Source organism: Sinocyclocheilus grahami, unplaced genomic scaffold (assembly GCF_001515645.1).
Source record: "Sinocyclocheilus grahami isolate Dianchi unplaced genomic scaffold, SAMN03320097.WGS_v1.1 scaffold155.1, whole genome shotgun sequence".
Taxonomy (NCBI): Eukaryota; Metazoa; Chordata; class Actinopteri; order Cypriniformes; family Cyprinidae; genus Sinocyclocheilus; species Sinocyclocheilus grahami.
This window is the reverse complement of record NW_015505334.1, coordinates 741,704-760,922: the sequence shown is the minus strand read 5'-3', so window position 1 is coordinate 760,922 and position 19,219 is coordinate 741,704. Positions and strand designations below refer to the sequence as shown.

The 19,219-nt window shown below is 36.4% G+C and overlaps 1 protein-coding gene and 1 pseudogene across 3 annotated transcripts in view; both read left to right on the top strand.

The window, feature by feature from the left end:
• Positions 1 to 5,630, top strand: part of LOC107592620 (lissencephaly-1 homolog A) — a 47,564-nt gene extending 41,934 nt beyond the window's left edge. For all 3 annotated transcript variants that reach the window (XM_016282156.1, XM_016282158.1, XM_016282157.1), the window contains exons 7-11: positions 526 to 628; positions 2,443 to 2,671; positions 4,256 to 4,357; positions 4,502 to 4,658; positions 5,551 to 5,630. In XM_016282156.1, the coding sequence (XP_016137642.1) occupies positions 526 to 628; positions 2,443 to 2,671; positions 4,256 to 4,357; positions 4,502 to 4,658; positions 5,551 to 5,624 (665 nt within the window). In that variant the 3' untranslated portion in view covers positions 5,625 to 5,630. The remainder of the gene's footprint in view (positions 1 to 525; positions 629 to 2,442; positions 2,672 to 4,255; positions 4,358 to 4,501; positions 4,659 to 5,550) is intronic.
• A 498-nt stretch (positions 5,631 to 6,128) lies between these two features.
• LOC107592617 (methyltransferase-like protein 16) overlaps positions 6,129 to 19,219 on the top strand; it is a 29,540-nt pseudogene continuing 16,449 nt past the window's right edge.

Here is a 19,219-nt window from a genome sequence, read left to right as displayed (position 1 = left end):
CTCTCTCTCTCTCTCTCTCTCTCTCTCTCTCTCTCTCTCTCTCTCTCTCTCTCCCCGTCTCGCTTCATGGGTCGCCTGCTTTAGCGGAAGATTAGGAGATTTGGACAGCAGTTTAATTATCCTCTTTGAGACGAGATAACATTTTGTGGTTCTCCCCCCATATTTAAGACTGCTTTCTCTAGGCTACTTAGTTTCATCATCTATTCAGGAGCTTAAAAATGGCGTTCTGTGTAATTAGCTCATCTCTTTCGCCGCACACTGTGAGAACAAAGCAGCCCAAGGCAAATTAGCAGCTTCTTATTCTCCATTAAATTGTTCAATATGTTTTAAAGCTTAACCACTCATTGTCAGATCCTAATGTGCATGACGGTTTGATTTGTATGGTAGAAATGTGTATATTATGTGCTGAATCCCAAAATGAATTCAGTGTTATTCATGTCAGACATTGTTGGTTCTTCTTTGGATGTCAATTTCAGGACAATCTGGAATATTTCATACTTAATTCTTTTCTTTATTTTTTTTCAGGGCATGACCATAATGTTTCATCTGTAGCTATTATGCCCAATGGAGATCACATAGTTTCTGCCTCAAGGGATAAAACCATTAAAATTTGGGAGGTGGCCACTGGGTAAGTCATTTAGCAAATGCTGTATGCAGGTTTCATTCTTTTAATTTGATATTTGCTTAAAATGTACTTATTGGATAAAGTCCTGGGCTGCCAAAACAAAGGTTGGTGATCTTAATATGTACCCCTAACCATAGTTTGCGACAACAAAACTGTCCAACAATACAGTTACTGTATTGTTGAGTTTCTTCAGCTGAAAAGCACCTGTGTAAATGTTGAACAAGTAACAAAGTGAAATTCTGCTCTCCAGCATTTTTGATGTTGTAAATCAAATAGGGCGTTCGCATTAATGTTTTTTAAGTTTAACAAGTTAAAAATATTTAACGCAGATAACACAGGGGTGGAGCTAGGGTTGGCCACCCTACTCACAACTGCTGCTTCTGTCTCTTTTTCTTGACAAACAAGTGCAGAAACGGCACAGGTGATGAGGGAGCTTCAGTAGAACAACAGAGATGAAATGTTATCAGGCCACATGCCAGTAAAATCTCAATTTCCTGTCCTGTCAGCGTTATACTTTGCTCATAGCATGTGCTCTTCAGTTGCACGCACAAATGCGGTGGCGGCGCGCTGTTGCCTGTATCATCTCATATTAAAGCGCAAAAGAAACTATGAGCATGCAATGTCACCGAGAGAGAGTCTACATGTCTACTTTTAATGAAGATGATCGTGTGTTGAGCATCTGCAACTTATTTTCAGTTTAATTTGCAGCAGTTTGCACGTCAGCTTGCTAAAGAGAGATACTCAGCTACTCCTTTGTGGCGATGCGTGTTGCATTAGTGCTGTCATATCTGACTATAACATGTCATATAGCATATAACACGCTCTCACACATTTATTATTTTAACATTTTGGGAGAAGTAAAATTTACATACTGTATGTGGTTTCAACAACCAGATGCATTTACACTTGTCCAGTTTCGTCTGGAATGTGTCCCAGACCACCTCCTGAAATGGTTTGAGCGATTGAATTTAAACCCATCTCGAAAGCGTTTCGGAGAGCATTTACACCTGGTCTTTTCACGATCAGATAGCTATTTGATCAGAGAAAAAGCATGAAGTGACCAGGTGTGAACAGGCCCTTTAAGACCTGAAGTGGGTCAGAACCGCATCATGTTCAGCAGCGGCAGCTTTTAAAGTAACAGCAGAAAAAAAATCTAATAACCCAGCTGCTGTGATGTCTGTTAATCAAAGAATAAAAGTAAAAGAAAAAAAGAGGAAATCAATAACTTTTGTAGCTTTAAGGATTCATCTATATTTAATTTAGAATTAGTGTTTGATAACTTATTCGATTTCTATATATTTCCTTCTTGCTGAAGGGCACAGGTAATCATGATATTTATTATAATGGGTTTATGTTAAGACTGTTTAAAGTTCACTTAAATTAAAATTTATTTTTTAAAGTGTAATAGATGTTCAAATTGATAACTCTCAATTATACTGTAATGTTGAATGGCTAGTCAATGGTTAAATATTAGGGAAAAACTGCTTCCTAGAGACATCAGTAGTGTTGGTATCAGTGATACTCGCCTTCAGTCATAAAAAAAAGATGCCATTAAACAAATATTAAATATATACTGTCTTTGTTGTTTCTACATTCATTTAAAGATTGAATGTGAAATTATTGCAATATAAAAGTATATTTAAAAACTTTGTTAGGTGGGATTAATCAAGATTAATTTCAGAAATAAATTTGATTAATTAGTTAATTTAAAAAAAAAAAAAAAAATTTATCATTTGACAGCACTATATTTTATAATAGAAATGATCTTGACAATGATAAATGTGGTTAAATCTGTGTTTGTTGGCATTGCAAAACAGGTACTGTGTCAAGACATTCACCGGCCACAGAGAGTGGGTGCGCATGGTGCGGCCCAACCAAGACGGGACCCTGATCGCAAGTAGTTCTAATGACCAGACGGTGCGCGTTTGGGTGGTGGCCACAAAAGAATGCAAGGCGGAGCTGCGTGAGCATGAGCATGTTGTGGAGTGCATTTCTTGGGCCCCTGAAAGTGCCCATCCCACCATCCTAGAGGCGACTGGCTCAGAGGTGAGAGCACAGAGTGAAAATAGCATTTGTAATGGCAAATAATTATGCCATTTAATATGTTCAATAATTGTTTATGCTATCTGAAACTGCTTTAACAACGATTCCTAAATAAGCCGATTCTTTACAATGAACCAGTAACACTCTTGCCAATAGACAATGGATCTTTCTTTTTGTCCACAAAACTACCTTAATGCAGAATTTTGGTATTGATTATGGTAAATGAAAATCATATTTAGGTTTGAACTTTTACTCTGTGTATTTGTGATGTGTAATTCGTTGACCACTGGTAATAAGTAATAGTAACATGTAATATGCACAAAATGAATACAGTAAAATACTAGGTAAAACAATTTTCTAAAAGAAGTCTACACAGAGGCTTCAAGAAACCAGGTCTCAGATGCTATTACAGGTCAACCGGCATTTTTTCCACTTTTAACCTTGCATTTAAAAAAAAAAAAGGTTTGAATCAAAGGATCTTTGTTTGTGTAAATAATCAATGCATTATCGTTTGAGATTTTTATTGGTCTCTACTTTGCTATGCCCTTTCAACACGTTTTGATGGGTCCTTTGATTTTCAACTGATCATCTAAATTTGTCATGTACAATGGTTTGAAATAGACTGTGAAATGACATAGGTGGTATTAGCACTTGATAGCCTAAGGTGAAGAACGTACCATTTGGATTTTTATTGCTGGTCTTATGATCAACTGTGTCCAATTTCATGTTTATCTGATGAACCATTAGCCCTCACAGCATGTTGAATACAGCCTTTAACCCTCACAGTAATTACTATTTTTATGTAAAGAGAACTTTCTCCTCAATGTTAAAAAGTGAACATATTTAGTCAGTCATCTTTGATCTTGTCAAACCTGTTCAGGTGGAATTAAAACAATCTCTTGACACCAGTAACACTGTCACAGATGTTAATTACAAAGCCTTGTATGTCATTACAGCAGCTCTGTCTAAAAGTATAAATGTGCCTGAACACATTTGTCAGAGCATGCCAGCCTCTCGGCAAGAGCAATTTTGTTTTTAATGTGTCTGTTCGCACTCCCCCCTCAAGCAGAGTTGGCCTTTTATGGAGGTAGAATAATAGATAAGGCCTTGAATTTAATGACCATCCATTCTTTGCAGAACTATCTAAATGCATTATCACCCCAAACACCTCTGCTCTTGTTATATCCCCCCTTTTCATTGACTGCACAAGATATGTAATGGCTCTCAGTACTAAGGTGTGGTATTCAAAGTGTTATTACTGGATGTCTGATATATGCGCCTCTGCTAGAGTCTCAGCCACCTCTAATGATGCTGTTTGTAGTGCATCTGTCTTAATAAAGTTGTTTCCGTAACCTTGTTGTGGGTTAAAGACTTACCCAGACACTATTGCATTTTCCTTCTAGGAAAAACCGTAAATATTTATCTATATTTATTGAAAATATATTATACACAAAAACAGTGTTTTTTTTAGAATGAATGTTTTCAGTGAGAACAGCATAAAACAAACTGACACTAAATTACACTAAGAATGTAGAAGGTTCAAAAGCTCAATAGTTTTTCCTGTTTTTTTTTTCTTTTTTACACCAGAGCAAGAAGAGCGGGAAACCTGGTCCTTTCCTGTTGTCTGGTTCCAGAGACAAGACTATCAAGATGTGGGATGTTAGCACTGGCATGTGCCTTATGACACTGGTGAGTCGGTCTTGTGAAATTGCTGTGATTCTCTGAAGTGCGTAATAATAATAATAATAATAATTCTCAAATAGTAATGAGACTATTTGAGAAGTTTTATGCTTTTGTCCAAATCTGAAACATTTTGTTTGGTGTTGTCTTCAGGTTGGCCATGATAACTGGGTGCGTGGGGTTCTTGTGCACCCTGGAGGAAAGTTCATCGTGAGCTGCGCTGATGACAAGACTTTGAGGATCTGGGATTACAAAAACAAGCGCTGCATGAAGACCTTGAGTGCCCATGAACATTTTGTTACCTCTCTGGGTAAGCGGTCATATAAAAACTCATCTTCTCTCACTGGTTTCTGATGTTGTTTGAAATGCATATTAGTTGTTTTAATGACCGAGGAAGGGTAAAGATGCCTTTTAGAAGTGTACAGTGCATCCTTGCTTCCCCAAAGAGTGATTTCTCAGGTTAAGATTGAGTTTGTTACTTTACAAAAGGTAGTCCTGTCAGCCGTTGGCAGCATGTTCAGAGAAAACGCTGAACCCTCCAGTCTTTCAACTGCCTGAGTCCAGATCTTTTCAGTGGATCAAGGCACTGAAGCTCTCTAGAGATACTTGATGTTATTCTTTTAAAAGCACTTCAGTACACAGCACTCGTCCTCCAGGCTATTGATTTGAAACAATGGTTTTGGTGTGAGTAGAGAACTGAGTGTTTGTTTGAGGCTTCAGGTCTCTCGACAGTGGTTGAGCTTGTGAATCCTGCTATATCAAGTGTTTTATGCATGTTTTAAAAGTGGAAATGTGTCATTTCTGTGGCACAAGCATCACCAAATGGAACTGGTACAGTTAGGATTTTCAAACAAGATATCTCCCTCCTCTTCCATTGGTCAAATGATCAGGCAGCCCGACCCTTAAATCATGCCATTGACTGAGCTAATGCTGCCATGTTGGACTGATCACAGTTTGAGGATCACATCTTCATTATATCAACCAATATTTGGCATTTTTTAAATCATTGTCAGTGGAGTGATGAGTTTTTCTGTTTGGTCGACAAGTGTTGGAAGTGGGACCTTTATTTTGACAGCGCTAAGAATGACAGGGCCTCAATACAGGCCATCAAAAAAATACATATTGGTTGAGTACTAATCTTAATATAATTTTTAAGCTCAAGTCTGTGTTCCTAAAGTACAGTGTCTCTAATCTCTCCGCAGATTTCCACAAGTCAGCTCCATATGTCGTCACCGGGAGTGTAGATCAAACAGTAAAAGTGTGGGAGTGTCGCTGATCGTACCCGCATCAAATTTATTAACATGTAAATAAAACAATAAAAAAATGGGAGAAAATCTAAAAATATAATGCAATAAAATTGTAAACAGTTTTAAAATAAATTCAAGAGGTGAAATTTAGGTCTCATTAGCCATTTTAGTTTGTGGATATAATATCTGCATGTGGAATATAAAGTTTTAATAACCTTATTATAATTAGACTGTAATAGGAAATAGTTTTTCTATAATGTGTTGTCTGTGTTAGTGATTTTTTTTTTTCATTTATAAATACGCAAATATAAAAGAACAATAATCAACAGTAGAAAAACAGCCATGGGAAAAGAAAATCTATTCCAATAGTAAAATTGCAACAAAAAAAATATATATATATATGCTAATGGGGAATCTCGACATAAGCGCAAGATTTGTCCTGTCTAATGTCAAATATATAGTTAAATAAACCGATTCCATTACGCCATATGTGTGCGCCGGTGCAGAATTGTGACTAAAGCGGAATGCTGGAACAAACACGAATGTTGGGACAACGTGATTTGCCAATGACAGCCGAGAGTGCTGAACACTAAGAAACTACCGAAGTTTTCGTTCTATTGGTATTTATCTATTCTTCCGGTCTATCGAAACGGTAGAGTGTCGCGTGTGCTGTTTGTTACAGATGCATGTTTACAGTAGGGATGGGCGATACCACTTATTTTGTTTTCGATACGATACCGATATTTTTCAAGGCAGTATCGTCGATACCGATACGATACTTATGAAATAAACTTTTAAATGATGAAAATTATTAAATTACTAAGAGTAAATTGGGTAATGACAACCACTTAGCTATATGTTTAAAAAACATTTTAACATTCAATACGCCTTAATTGTAATTTATTAGGTTATATTTTTGTTTACACATGGTTCAAATGTGTTTTTTGTTTACACATGATTCAAATCTACAAATACTACAGTTAAACTACAGTCACTTTAGTAAAACCATGGTTCATTATCATAAGGGACTGCCAGTGACCGGCTGTTGCATGCATAGAATGCAACCTTTTTGTTCTGACAGTGTATGATTTCTATTAACATTACAGAATAGAACATGATCTATATTATCTTTCAACGTTCAATTTAAATAAGTGTAATTGCACAAACTGTAGGCTACGATTTCAATTTGTTTATTGTGAAATGACTCTGTTCTTCTGTCCTCTGATAAGCATTGTTCAGGGCTGCCGTTCCCAAAAGCTTTAATGCTATCTTATGATACTTTTGGGAAAAGCAGCCCTGTTTGAATGTACTGTCAGAAGTGAGTGAACGCTCTCTGATTGATTGGTTCTGTCCTGCAACATTTGCGTGTGTTCAGATGAGCAGGAAAATAGTTCTGTCCTACACAATTACTTGCGAACAAATGTTATTTGTCCAATTCAATGCATTTGTACACATTATTATTATTATTATTATTTTAAATAAATAAAATCACTGGTAAATAAAACACTCCTTAGTATCGATATTTTTAGTTTGAGTATCGATACTTTCGATACTCGTGTCAGTATCGATATATCGATACGCCCATCCCTAGTTTACAGTGTGCTGTCTGGTGAATCAGTTAGCTGTTTGTCTACTTACTCTCTTAGCATATCTCAAGAGAATTAGCCCTGAACACTTACTTGTGTTTTTAGATCATTTATTACATAATACACAGACAGTATGTTTCCTCTTTAAATAGACACAGTCTGTATCGCGCTTTAATTCATTCACATGGAAAACAAGACTTAAAGCAACAGTTCATCCAAAAATCTAACTTCTGTCTTCATATACTCACCCTTATGTTTTTCCAAACCCTTATGACTCATTGTCTAATTTTGTTATGCAATTTTGACTTTCATAACATCTTGTTGTTGGATTTTGCACACAATGAAAGTGAATGGTGACTGCTCAATGAGCGGACAATCTGTCTAATATTACTGTTTGAAAATGTCCATATATGTTCGGAACAACGCGAGGGTGAATAAATGATCACAGGATTTTAATTTGGGGCCTTTGAAATGGGTTATGACTTTGTTTTGCTGCTGTTTGTGGTGTCATGTGCAATCTTGTCTTGTTGCAGAAAGAATGGCGCTGAATAAATCCATGCATCCTCGAAACCGTTATAAGGATAAACCTCCAGACTTTGTGTATCTGGCCTCTAAATATCCAGAATTCCAGAAGCACGTGCAGACCACACTGACCTGCAGAGTTATGTAAGTCATGTTGCGTTTTAGCATTTTTTAAAGTGTCATATGACTTGCTAGAGGAATTATGACATAAAACATAAAGTGTTGTTCTGTTCTAACATTGTGAAGGAAAGAAAGAAACTGATCAGTCTCAAATGACACTATTTTTTAAAAATCTGTGATTTGCACGTATTTGCCTTTTAGTGCAACATGATATTAATTTACAGATCTCAGACCAAACAATTTATTTATTTAGATTTTATATAGATTTTAAATGTTTTTGAAAGAAGGCACCAAGACTGCAATTATTTGATCAAAAACAGTAATATTGTGAAATATTATCACAATTTAAAATGTCTGCTTTCTATTTGTATATATTTTAAATTTATTCCTGTGATGTCAAAGCTGAATTTTCAGCATCATTACTCCAGTCTTCAGTGTCACATGATCCTTCAGAAATCATTCATATATGCTGATGTGCTGCTCAAGAAACATTTCTTCTTATTATAAATGTTGAAAGCAGATGTGCTGCATAACATTTTTGTGGAAAGCTTGATACATTTTTTTCTGGATTCTTTGAGGAATAGAAAGTAAAAAAAGAAAAACAATTATTATTTTAAATATAAGTATTTTCTAACATTTAAATGTCTTTACTGTCACTTTTGAGTTTAATGCATTCTTGCTGAGTAAAACTATTAATTTCTCCAGATAATTTTATTTTATTTTTTTTGCAATTTTCTTTTTCTTTATTTTTTTCAGACACTACATTTGACAAAAGTAAAGATTTACCACATTTATGATATTTAAAAAAAATATTTTCCAGTAATGCTTAAATCCCACCCTACATATTATTTTCCTGCTGTGACTTTAAACTTTCACAGAAGAAAATATATTAATATGAATAACATTACAAACATCATCTTTCTTTAAAGTTCCAATCACACTTTATCTCCCACAAACAGGCACTCTGTCCCTAATAAATTCATTAATATACATTTTAGATCATACTTAATGCCCACAAACTGGTATGTGATGTCTGCTAGGTTGCATGTAGTCTCAGAGGAGTCCGTCAGCAGACTTCTGCTTTGGCTTTGTAAAGGGAGATGAGTTATTTGTGGATCGATAATCACATTGGCGCAGTATTTTAGGTCTGTCCCATTGAAGCGGCTGCTATGATTGGATGAGCTTCCTGCTGTGACTGTCGATACACAGCAGCGCATCCAGGGCTCCAGGGGAGGAACTGTTGTCAGAAAATGAACTTGACAAGCAGCACTCCTCTCTGGGAAAATTGCCTGTTTTTCCCCTCTCTCCTCATCGTCTTTCATTTTTTTAGCCCCACTTGCAAGATTAGTTTTCGGTCTAATGGGAATCATCTTGAGCAAACGCCCTAAAGTCATGTCTGAGGCTGATCATCTTGCTTTTTTTTCTCCATATTTCCAGTCAGTCCCACTTGGTTGTGCACCGTTACTGTTGACCTTGCCAAGAGGTGTGTGGTTCTCTCTACTGAGCGAAACGTCCCAGTGGTTTCAGAGGTAGTACATGCAAATCAGCCACTGTGCCTACAGGGTTTCAGCTTAAAGAAACAGCCAATGTTCAGCTCAGTGAAGTCTTGACTGGAGCTAAGATTTCAGCCTCTGGGAGTTTTAACGCTTGAGGTGCCAGAGCGCAGTATTTCAGATCTCTTGGGTATTCTTTCTTTTTGCCCCAGCCCAGGTCTCTGGAAACTCTCCACAGTCTTAGCCAAGCCGGAGGGTTTGTATCACACACAAAAGTTTTCCATCGTTATTTTACTGATTGTTTTGGACTCATTTTGGCAGCTGAAAGAAAGACTGCCGTGATTATGCATGCATGAGAGTAAGCAGGAATCTCGGTTGCTCCTTTTTGATACTGGGCTGTTTCCTGCCCATATCTATGGGAAAGCACTGCAGATGTGCACTTCAGAGCTGTAGAGTGGCAGGTGGAAGGGGCACAAAAGCATCCTGGAGCGGAAGAAAGCCTCAAATGTTTGAGGGCTGAAGGGCAGGAGCTTGTAATTGGGACACAGAAATATGAAATATGTCAGGCAGTGTGTGTGGGAGTGACGGTGACTGTGTTTCAGAGTATTCTGTCTGATCGTTGACTTTTGATCATAATGGAACTGAGAAAGGACATTGAATAGTGGCTGACCAATAGGGTTTTTTTTTCAATAGGGGAGATGTCTGCATCTGGAGATCAAGGTGGATGATATAAAACTAGTTCACCCAAAAATGAAAATTCATTTACTCACCCAAGTTGGTCTAAACCTGTATGAGTTTATTTCTTCTATTGAACACAGAAGATATTTTGAAGAATGTTTGTATCGAAGCATTTGATGGTAGCCTTTTTCTATACTGTGGAAGTCAATGGCTACCGTCAACTGTAGCCAGTGTAATTTATTCCTGTGATGCAAAGCTGAATTTTCAGCATCATTTCTCCAGTCTTCAGTGTCACATGATCCTTCAGAAATCATTCATATATGCTGATTTGCTGGTCAAGAAACATTTTGTGTTATTATCAATGTTTAAAACGGTTCAAATTTTCGATTAACATTTTTTTGGAAACCATGATAAAAAGAAATTCGGGATTCTTTGATGAATAGAAAGTTCAAAAGAACAATATTTATTCTAAATAAAAAATCTTTTGTAACATTATAAATGTCTTTACTGTCATTTTGCAGTACTGTTATTGTCTTTACACGTGTCCTTGCTGAATAAAATAATTCATTTCTTACAAAAAAAAAACTTGCTGACCACTGAACATTTAAATGGTAGTGTATGTTATCAGACAATTTAATTTAAAGACATATTTAATGTTTAAATTAACATATTTATTAGGGATGCACCGATGTATCGGCCGATTTTTCCTCAATTTACAACCATCGGCATATCGGCTATATAAGGAAAAAGGCAGATATAACAAACGATGGTTTATTAATTAACTGCGGGAAGGCACTGAGCTGTATAATGTCTGTTGCATAATCCTAGCGCTGCTGTCTGCACTTTAATGCTAATCAAATAACAAAAGACAAAAGATCGCACACTATTCTTGACTAAATAACTTTTGTAACTTTCATAAGTGTAACGGACCTCATCTGAATGATGACCAAAACTTAACACCATAGAGGCATGAGACGCTATGGTGTTTTATTTGTGTGTTGTTTTAAATAGATTTTTTTGTATTGTTGCATATAATAATATCTCAAGGAGAGCTGCAGTTGGCCTGTCTTCCCTCGCCCACAGCTCTGATCCTGTCTGGTCACATCAAATTTCCTTAGCAGGAGAAGTCATTATAGTGTGACACAGAGAGAGAGAGATAGAGAGAAATGTGTGCTTCAGAGAAGCAGAGGAACAAAAGTGATCTGGGCTATAGAGTCATGTGTTCACAGCCCCAGACTGTATTGACGTCTGTGCAGCTGGAGAGGCTCAGTTAGTGTGTCCATCTTTCTGCTGGCTTTTCTCTCAGGTGTGCTGTCAGGTCTGGCCGTGGAGCCTCTTTTTTGAAGATGTGGCTTGAAAAGAGCCCCGTGTTTCCTCATCCTTTGATTTCTAATGATGGTTATGAAAATTCTAACAACACCCCTGGAGCTGTTCGCCTCTGTGGTCTAATTAGCAGGGCTGGCCACCCTGTCCACCACAAACACCCTCCTCTGTTAGCGTTGTTTCTTCTTCTGGTCTACAAATCTGTGCTTTGTCCTTTTGCTAGTGCACATATAGAGCATACAAATCTCTCTGTATCTTTTACTTTTTAACTCTATGTTGCCATATGAATGATTTTTGATTACAGGTGATTATTTATTGTTTATCATTCTATATTGAATATCATATATTATCTGATATTGGATATTTAAATGTGCCTAATTATTTTGACTATTTTTACATTTGATCATTTTAGTTAATATAACACTGTTAAATGTAGTCTTTAGCAAATCTCAAAATGAACATATATTTTGTATACTGAACAATGTTTTGATTCCTAAATTTTTTAGTGTTTATTTTTTATAATAATTTTATTTTTGTCAATTCATTGCTAATTTCTGTATTTTTATACATTATAATGTTGTGATTTCAAAATTTAATTCAAATTATTTGAGTTTTTAGTGTTTTTTTTAATTATTAAAAAAAAATGAATAAATAAAAAATTATTTTTTTATTTCATGTCAATACATTGCTAATTTTGATATTACGTTTCAAGGACTTTAAATGCACAAAACTAAAGACTTGCAGTTAAAGGGGACATCGGATGCCCATTTTCCACAAGTTGGTATGATTCTCTAGGGTCTTCATGTAATGTCTGTAACATACTTTGGTTAAAATTCCGCAATGGTCGTGTAAAACAACACCCTTTTTACTTTGTCAAAAACAGCTCTGTTTTTTGTATCAATGTAGGGTGGTTGTGTCCACACACTGCTAAGACATTTATATACAAACATCATGTAAAAGTGAATTTTGCATTCGATGTCCCCTTTAAATGAGTGAGATGTTAATTAAATTCTGATTGATTCAGTTCAGTTCAGTGAAGGATTCGTCAGTGTGTTTCAAACTGAAGTTAAGAGTCTTTTTAAGTGATTCATGAAGAGAATCGGCTCTTAAGAACCATCTGTTCATGAATCGGACTAGGCTGGTCGTGCTGTATGTTTGTTAATGGGTGCAGTTGTGCAGTTTGCACAATAGAAAGACGTGTTGTCTTTGCGTTACTAATTCAACTAATTTTACATTAATACAGTTCTGAATAGAAGCTCAGAACTTAAATGAAATATTCTTTTCTTGAGCACGGAGAAAATGGTGGACAGCGTACAACTGGCTGAGGGCGGAAATATACTAATACGGGACAGTCCGTCAGCGGTCGTGGGCAGGGCCTGAGCAGTATGATGTCATACTGCTCAGAAAATCAAAACGGCTTGATAATTGAGACCTTTCAGGTTTTTGGGGATTAAAAAAAAAGGAGTGAATGGATTTGTATCAATGTAGGGTGGTTGTGTCCACACACTGCTAAGACATTTATATACAAACATCATGTAAAAGTGAATTTTGCATTCAATGTCCCCTTTAAATGAGTGAGATGTTAATTAAATTCTGATTGATTCAGTTCAGTTCAGTGAAGGATTCGTCAGTGTGTTTCAAACTGAAGTTAAGAGTCTTTTTAAGTGATTCATGAAGAGAATCGGCTCTTAAGAACCATCTGTTCATGAATCGGACTAGGCTGGTCGTGCTGTATGTTTGTTAATGGGTACAGTTTGCACAATAGAAAGACGTGTTGTCTTTGCGTTACTAATTCAACTAATTTTACATTAATACAGTTCTGAATAGAAGCTCAGAACTTAAATGAAATATTCTTTTTGCAGTGGTGCTGCAGATTCAGTGGTGTTTTTTGGACCAGTGGTCTGTGGTCATGAAATGTGCTGCATAAACGCCTGACCAGCTCAGATCCTCATTTGTTCCTCATGACTTACGCATGATTGATCGCTTTGATCAAGCCAGCATCAGTCACGTTCATCCAGGTGGATTTAGTTAACACAAATCTGGGTCAGATGCAACCAAAATAAGCACATCTGAAATGACCACATTGGTCTTATCTGTGAAGAGGCTTTGTTCAGTTACATTTAAATAAAATGTACTGTTTTTCATTCATTTCCTTTTTTTAATATCTCTTGGCATTGATTGCTAACGTATTGTTACATTTAGGATTTCTGCACTGGATTCTGTCTTTCAGGAATCATTTGGAGATTTCATCTGCACTATATTTTAGTCAGGTGAGCTGAGTCCAGGACAGATGTCTGGAGTTGTTTATGGCTCGTGTGTATGCACATACATGTGCGTTTGAGTGGTCTGAAGTATCAACTGGAGGAAACTACATTGTTTTAATGTAAATGAATTCTGCAGCAGGTGTTAGTTTGACACATATTTGCATGTTTGGGTTTTTTTTATATATAAAACTGTAAGTCTTTCTGCCATCTGCAGCAGGTGTACGTTACAGCACACTTACCATTCAAAACTGTCCCAGACCATATGCTCCTCATCTCTCTCTCTCTAATTCACACATACACTCTCTCTTGCTCACTCTTTCTGTCTAATTGTGCTCTGAATGCAGTACTAGCTTACTGAATTCTGTACAGTAAAACACTGTATATTGCATACTAATTTTAAAAATAGTATGTGAAATCAAATGTATTATTCAAACATTTAAAATTGCATCATTTTGCATATTTAATTTAGTAGGTGCATCCAGATAATATTCTTTTAAAAATCCAACATTTAGATTACATTCACGTAAAGTTAATCTTTAAAAAATAATTTAAGAACACTATAACTGTAAATGTAATATTTTGCAGACATTAAAATATAATATTTTGTATAATGTAAATGTAATATTTTGCAGACAAAATATGGGGAATTAATATCCATTTTTCATACTGTACATTATAAAGTTGTGATGGCTAAATTTACTTGTAGCATTTAAAATGAATTTTGTTATTTTATTTTTAGATTAAGAAAGAGAATTTTAATTTACATTTATAGGTTTATCTGTATTGATAATTCGAGTGCATGGATCATTTTGTTTAATTGTATCTTTAATTCAGTAGGTGTCATTCAGGTATTATATAAAAAAAGATGTCTTGCTTTAAATTTGGTGCAGAAATATACTTTTTGTTGAAATATAATGTAATATAACGTGGTGTCGAAATATAATGTCTATTTAAATAATGAGATATTATCTCTGACTGATTCATCACCTTGAAGGTAAAATCAAACACATTACATTGTTGGATATAGTATTTTTGGTGAACTAAACGAAAGTCAGTTTGCATAATGTGCACAGAATTGCAGAAATAGAGTGGTGTATTAGTATCATATTCCGTCTCTTTATCTTTTTCCTGCATTACGCTTAGAGATTTGCCTGAAACCTAACTGATCTGGTATTTTACCAAAACTTCACCAGTTAGTCCTGCAAGTTAAGATGTGGGATTTGCTGAAAGTCTTTTATATACAGTATATGAATTATAATTAGCTTCTACTTTTCGTCATTCCAGACTCCAGACATTGGCGTGCTGTTGGATAAGCTTCCTTCCATTTCTTTCCTAAGTCTCTCATGCCACAGTTTTGAGGATAGGGTTAATCTGGAAAGAGACACTTAAGGAGAGGGATGTGGGTATGACAAGGAATCCTCTCCCCCATCATTTTTCCTCTGCTGCCACTGGAGGAGAAAGATATGAAAGGAGAGGAAAGATTTGGCGCGCAGATGTCATCCAGAGAGAGATGGGATTAGAAGGCATGAACCAGAGAGACGGCGTCCGTCGGTGGCTCGTGGATGACCTGGAAAAAACTAGGGAGCATTAAAAATTCAGAATATAATGTGACATTGTGAAACCCTAAAATGAAAATTCTGTCTTTATTATTTACCCACTCATGTTGTTACAAACCTATACTACTGTTCAGAATTGTTTTAATGTTGTTGTATTTTTATTTTATTTTATTTTATTTTTTATATATATTTATAATGTAATTTACGGAGCCCCGCACATGGCATGCAGGAAAAGAATAGTAGGCTAAATCGTGTGCACGATTTACTATTTCGTTCCCTCGATTTGCTAAATCGTGCACACTATTTATAAATCGAGAGAACGAATTAGTAAATTGTGCGCACAATTTAGCAAATCGAGGGAACAAATTAGCAAATCAAGGGAACGAAATAGTAATCGTGTGCACGTTTTAGTACATCAATGGAACAAATGAAAATCGTACGCACAATTTATTTATTTTTTCTTGCATGTCATGTGCGGGGCTCCGTAGTCATTTATTCCTGTGATGCAAAGCTGAATTTTCAGCATCATTACTCCAGTCTTCAGTGTCACATGATCCTTCAGAAATCTTTTTAATATGCTGATTTGATGCTCAAGAAACATTTCATTATTATTAGTCTTAAAAACAGTTGTGCTGCTTAATATTTTTGTGGAAACATTTGTTTTTTTTAGTATTCCTTGATTAATAGAAAGTTTGAAAGAACAGCATTTATTTGAAATATAAATCTTTTGCAACAGTTTTTTTAAATCAATAATACTGACCCCAAACTTTTCAATGGTAGTGAATTTTTATTCTTAATTTTTGAAAATTCTTCATATAGATTTAAATATAAATGGGTCCATATGACTGGTGCTCTTTTCTGAAGCTACTCGGAAACTTTGTCCAATGAACAGACCAAAATTTTAGTTCACTGGTAGTCTTCACTTCTAATGTAGATCTTAAATAGGGTGTCTTTGTCATTTGCTTTTATTGATGTCCTTCTTGTCTGATATTTAGTTTGATAGCTGCAGCAGTGATGAAGTAATTGACTAACAACTTAAAACTTCACTTTTATCCTCATACAAAACTATAGTATGGCTTCATAAAACTTAGAATATAGTGCACAAGTCGTATGGACCATTTTTATGCTGCATTCATAGTATTTTATACAGAGATTCTAAGACATTGTTTTTTGTGTATGTTTGATTTAAAAGACTAAGAGCATAGAGGTTTAAAATGACATGAGGTTGAGTAAAACATGACAGAATATTCATTTTGGTGCAAACTATACCTTTAATTTGATTCTTTAGTGAAAGAAGACTGTAAATGATCTTTGTGTAGTTTCTAGCTGCAGTAAAAGTAGCATTAATCTCTGCAGTCTGGTAGACAGTGAACTGCATTATTGATGCAGCGGAGGGCTGTCCTGGGTGAGGGTCCTCTGCTGAAATGTCAGCCATAATTATGGGGTTCAGCCTCAGCGCACTTACAAATGAGATGCGGGGACATAGTGGGGGTATCTCACATCACTCATCCTCTCTGCTGCCTGTTACAGGACTAATCCTAATTTTAAACTCGCACTCCCCTAGTTGGGGTGTCAGTTTTTGACACATGACAGCATTAGCCATCAGCTTGTCTTAAAGGAATAGAACAGCCAAAAATGTAATTTCTGTCATCATTTATTCACCTTTATGTCATTATAAACTTCTTCTGTGAAACATAAAAGGAGAAATTTAGCAGAATGTCCAAGCTGCTCTTTCCCATACAGTGAAAGTGAATGGTTACCACAATTGTTAAAGGGATAGTTCACCCAAAAAATTAAATTATGTCATAATTTACACACCTGTATAACTTCTCTGGAACACAAGATATTTTGAAGAATATTGGCATCTAAACCATTCCGGTTCCCATTGACTTCCATTGTATAGACAAATAAATACAATGGGAACTGTTGATAACTGTTTGGTTATCAACATTCTTTACAATATCTTCTTTTGTGTTCTGCAGAAGAAAGAAGTGCATTCAGGTTTTCAGTTTTCAGTGTTTCATTAAAGCATGGCTAAACGGAGCTCTAGAGGTGACCTTGCAGTGATGTTGATGGTGCTGATGGGTAGACCCATGCTGTGCCGTTGTGTTAGTCTGATTGGTTAGAGCAGTGCTTTTGCTTTAGGACTCAGATTTCACATCATTTGCACATCAAACGGCAACCCAACATAGTAGTAAAAATCTTTATTGTGCAATTTTTGGTTTTCAACACTACTGATATGAACCTCCCGTATTGTGACTGCAGTTTTTTTGTGATATTCAAGCTCATTATCATCTCTTACCGATTCTTCTAATTTTAACCTGCTGAAACGTCCTTTTGCAGCATAGAGCACTTTTTTTCTCAATTTAGAGTTGTTCATTCCTGTTCATGTCCTTGAGTGAGAGGGTTGCAGTTTCTGATTTTCTCATCCTGGCTCTAATCTGCCCATATACAGTACACACCCACCTCACGTCAGCATCACCGTCCTCTCACACACTAACACACATCCACAGTGCTCGTGCTCCATTAACACACACTCCTCTGCGGGGTGGGTGAGCTTTAGCGGTTACTGTGGAGACGGCTGGGTTGCAGCACTTGGTCTTCGTCCTGTGAGATGAGCGATTCAAACAGGCTAAAAATAGAGGGCAGGATAACGGCTCTCGCGGCCTCATCCTCTGCACACTGATTATGACCTGAAGCATACAAGGTCAGCCACAGTCACGCAGGATCATTTACACACTCTGTGAGGACCAGATGAGCTGCTGGGTCTCCATTGTGTCATATTTGGCCTCCTTTGTAAAAATCCATACCTGATTCTTTACAGAGCTGTTATTTTATTTAATGTTGGCATTTGTGCTTTATTATTGTAGGTAATCCTGTTAAGCGGTAACCATGGAAACCTTCTATGACATCCATATTCATATTTAATTCCCATGATCACATTTTCAAGGTTAATAGGCTGGATTAGAACACTGGATTAATTCGGGCTAATGTGTTAATAAATTATAAAGATAGAGGTGTGTTGGATTTTTCACATGAACGGCTGTTGCAGAAATATTTCCTCTCGTGTTGTGCTCTTATTTGTGTTAGAATAAAGAAAAAGAGACAATGTTAGAGTTGTTGTCCACTGATGTTCTTTGTCTTATTTCCAAAGACGTGTGGTTAATACATGTGGACCGATATGTAGCCTAAATTATCCTAGATTATATTTGGGCTCATCCATTTTTCCTTCTATCCTGACACGTGCTTCAGTCCCTGCTGCAGAGAAACACCTCCATGCTTTACTGTAGGAATGCTGTTATTTGGATGGTGAGCTGTATTACATTTCCACCGAACATATCGTTTGGTGTTGAGGCCAAATAATTCAATTTTAGTCTCATCTGCCTCAGAATCTTCAAGGTGCGTTTTGGCAAAGCTCAGTCGTGACTGCATGTGGCCTTTGTTGAGGAGTGGCTTTTTTCTTGCAAACCTCTCATACAAGCCACATTTGTGGAGAATATGTGATATTGTTGTCACATGCACACAATGACCACTCTTTGTCATAAATTCCTGTAACTGCTTCAGAGTTGCTGTAGGCCTCTTGGTCGCCTCTCTGACCAGTTTCCTCCTGGCTCTTTCATCCAGTTTGGAGTGACGTTCTGATGCAGGGAGGGTCTGTGTTGTACCAAATACCTTCCACTTATAGACTTCACAGTGCTTCTAGGCATTGATAAAGCCTTTGAAATGTTTTTGTATCCATCTCCTGACTTGTTCCTGTCCACGACTTTATCCCGGATATCTTTTGACAGTGCCTTGCCACCCGTAGTTGATTGTTTGCTTCAGTTGCACTACCAAGGACTGAAATGCTCCAGGAAAGCTCTTTTCATGCTGAGCTAATCAAAATGGCCTCCGCTGATCACAGTTGAAAGTCAAATGGCTTTGTGTGCCATTGAGAAGGTGATTAGCAACACCTGATTGAGTTTACAAGTTTAGGAGGGGGTGATCCTTTTTCCAACTCAGTGATTCTGGTTTTTATGTTATATCTTTCACTTGGACGTTATAAGTTGCACTGAGTAAATACAGCTGGATAAAACAAAAATCGC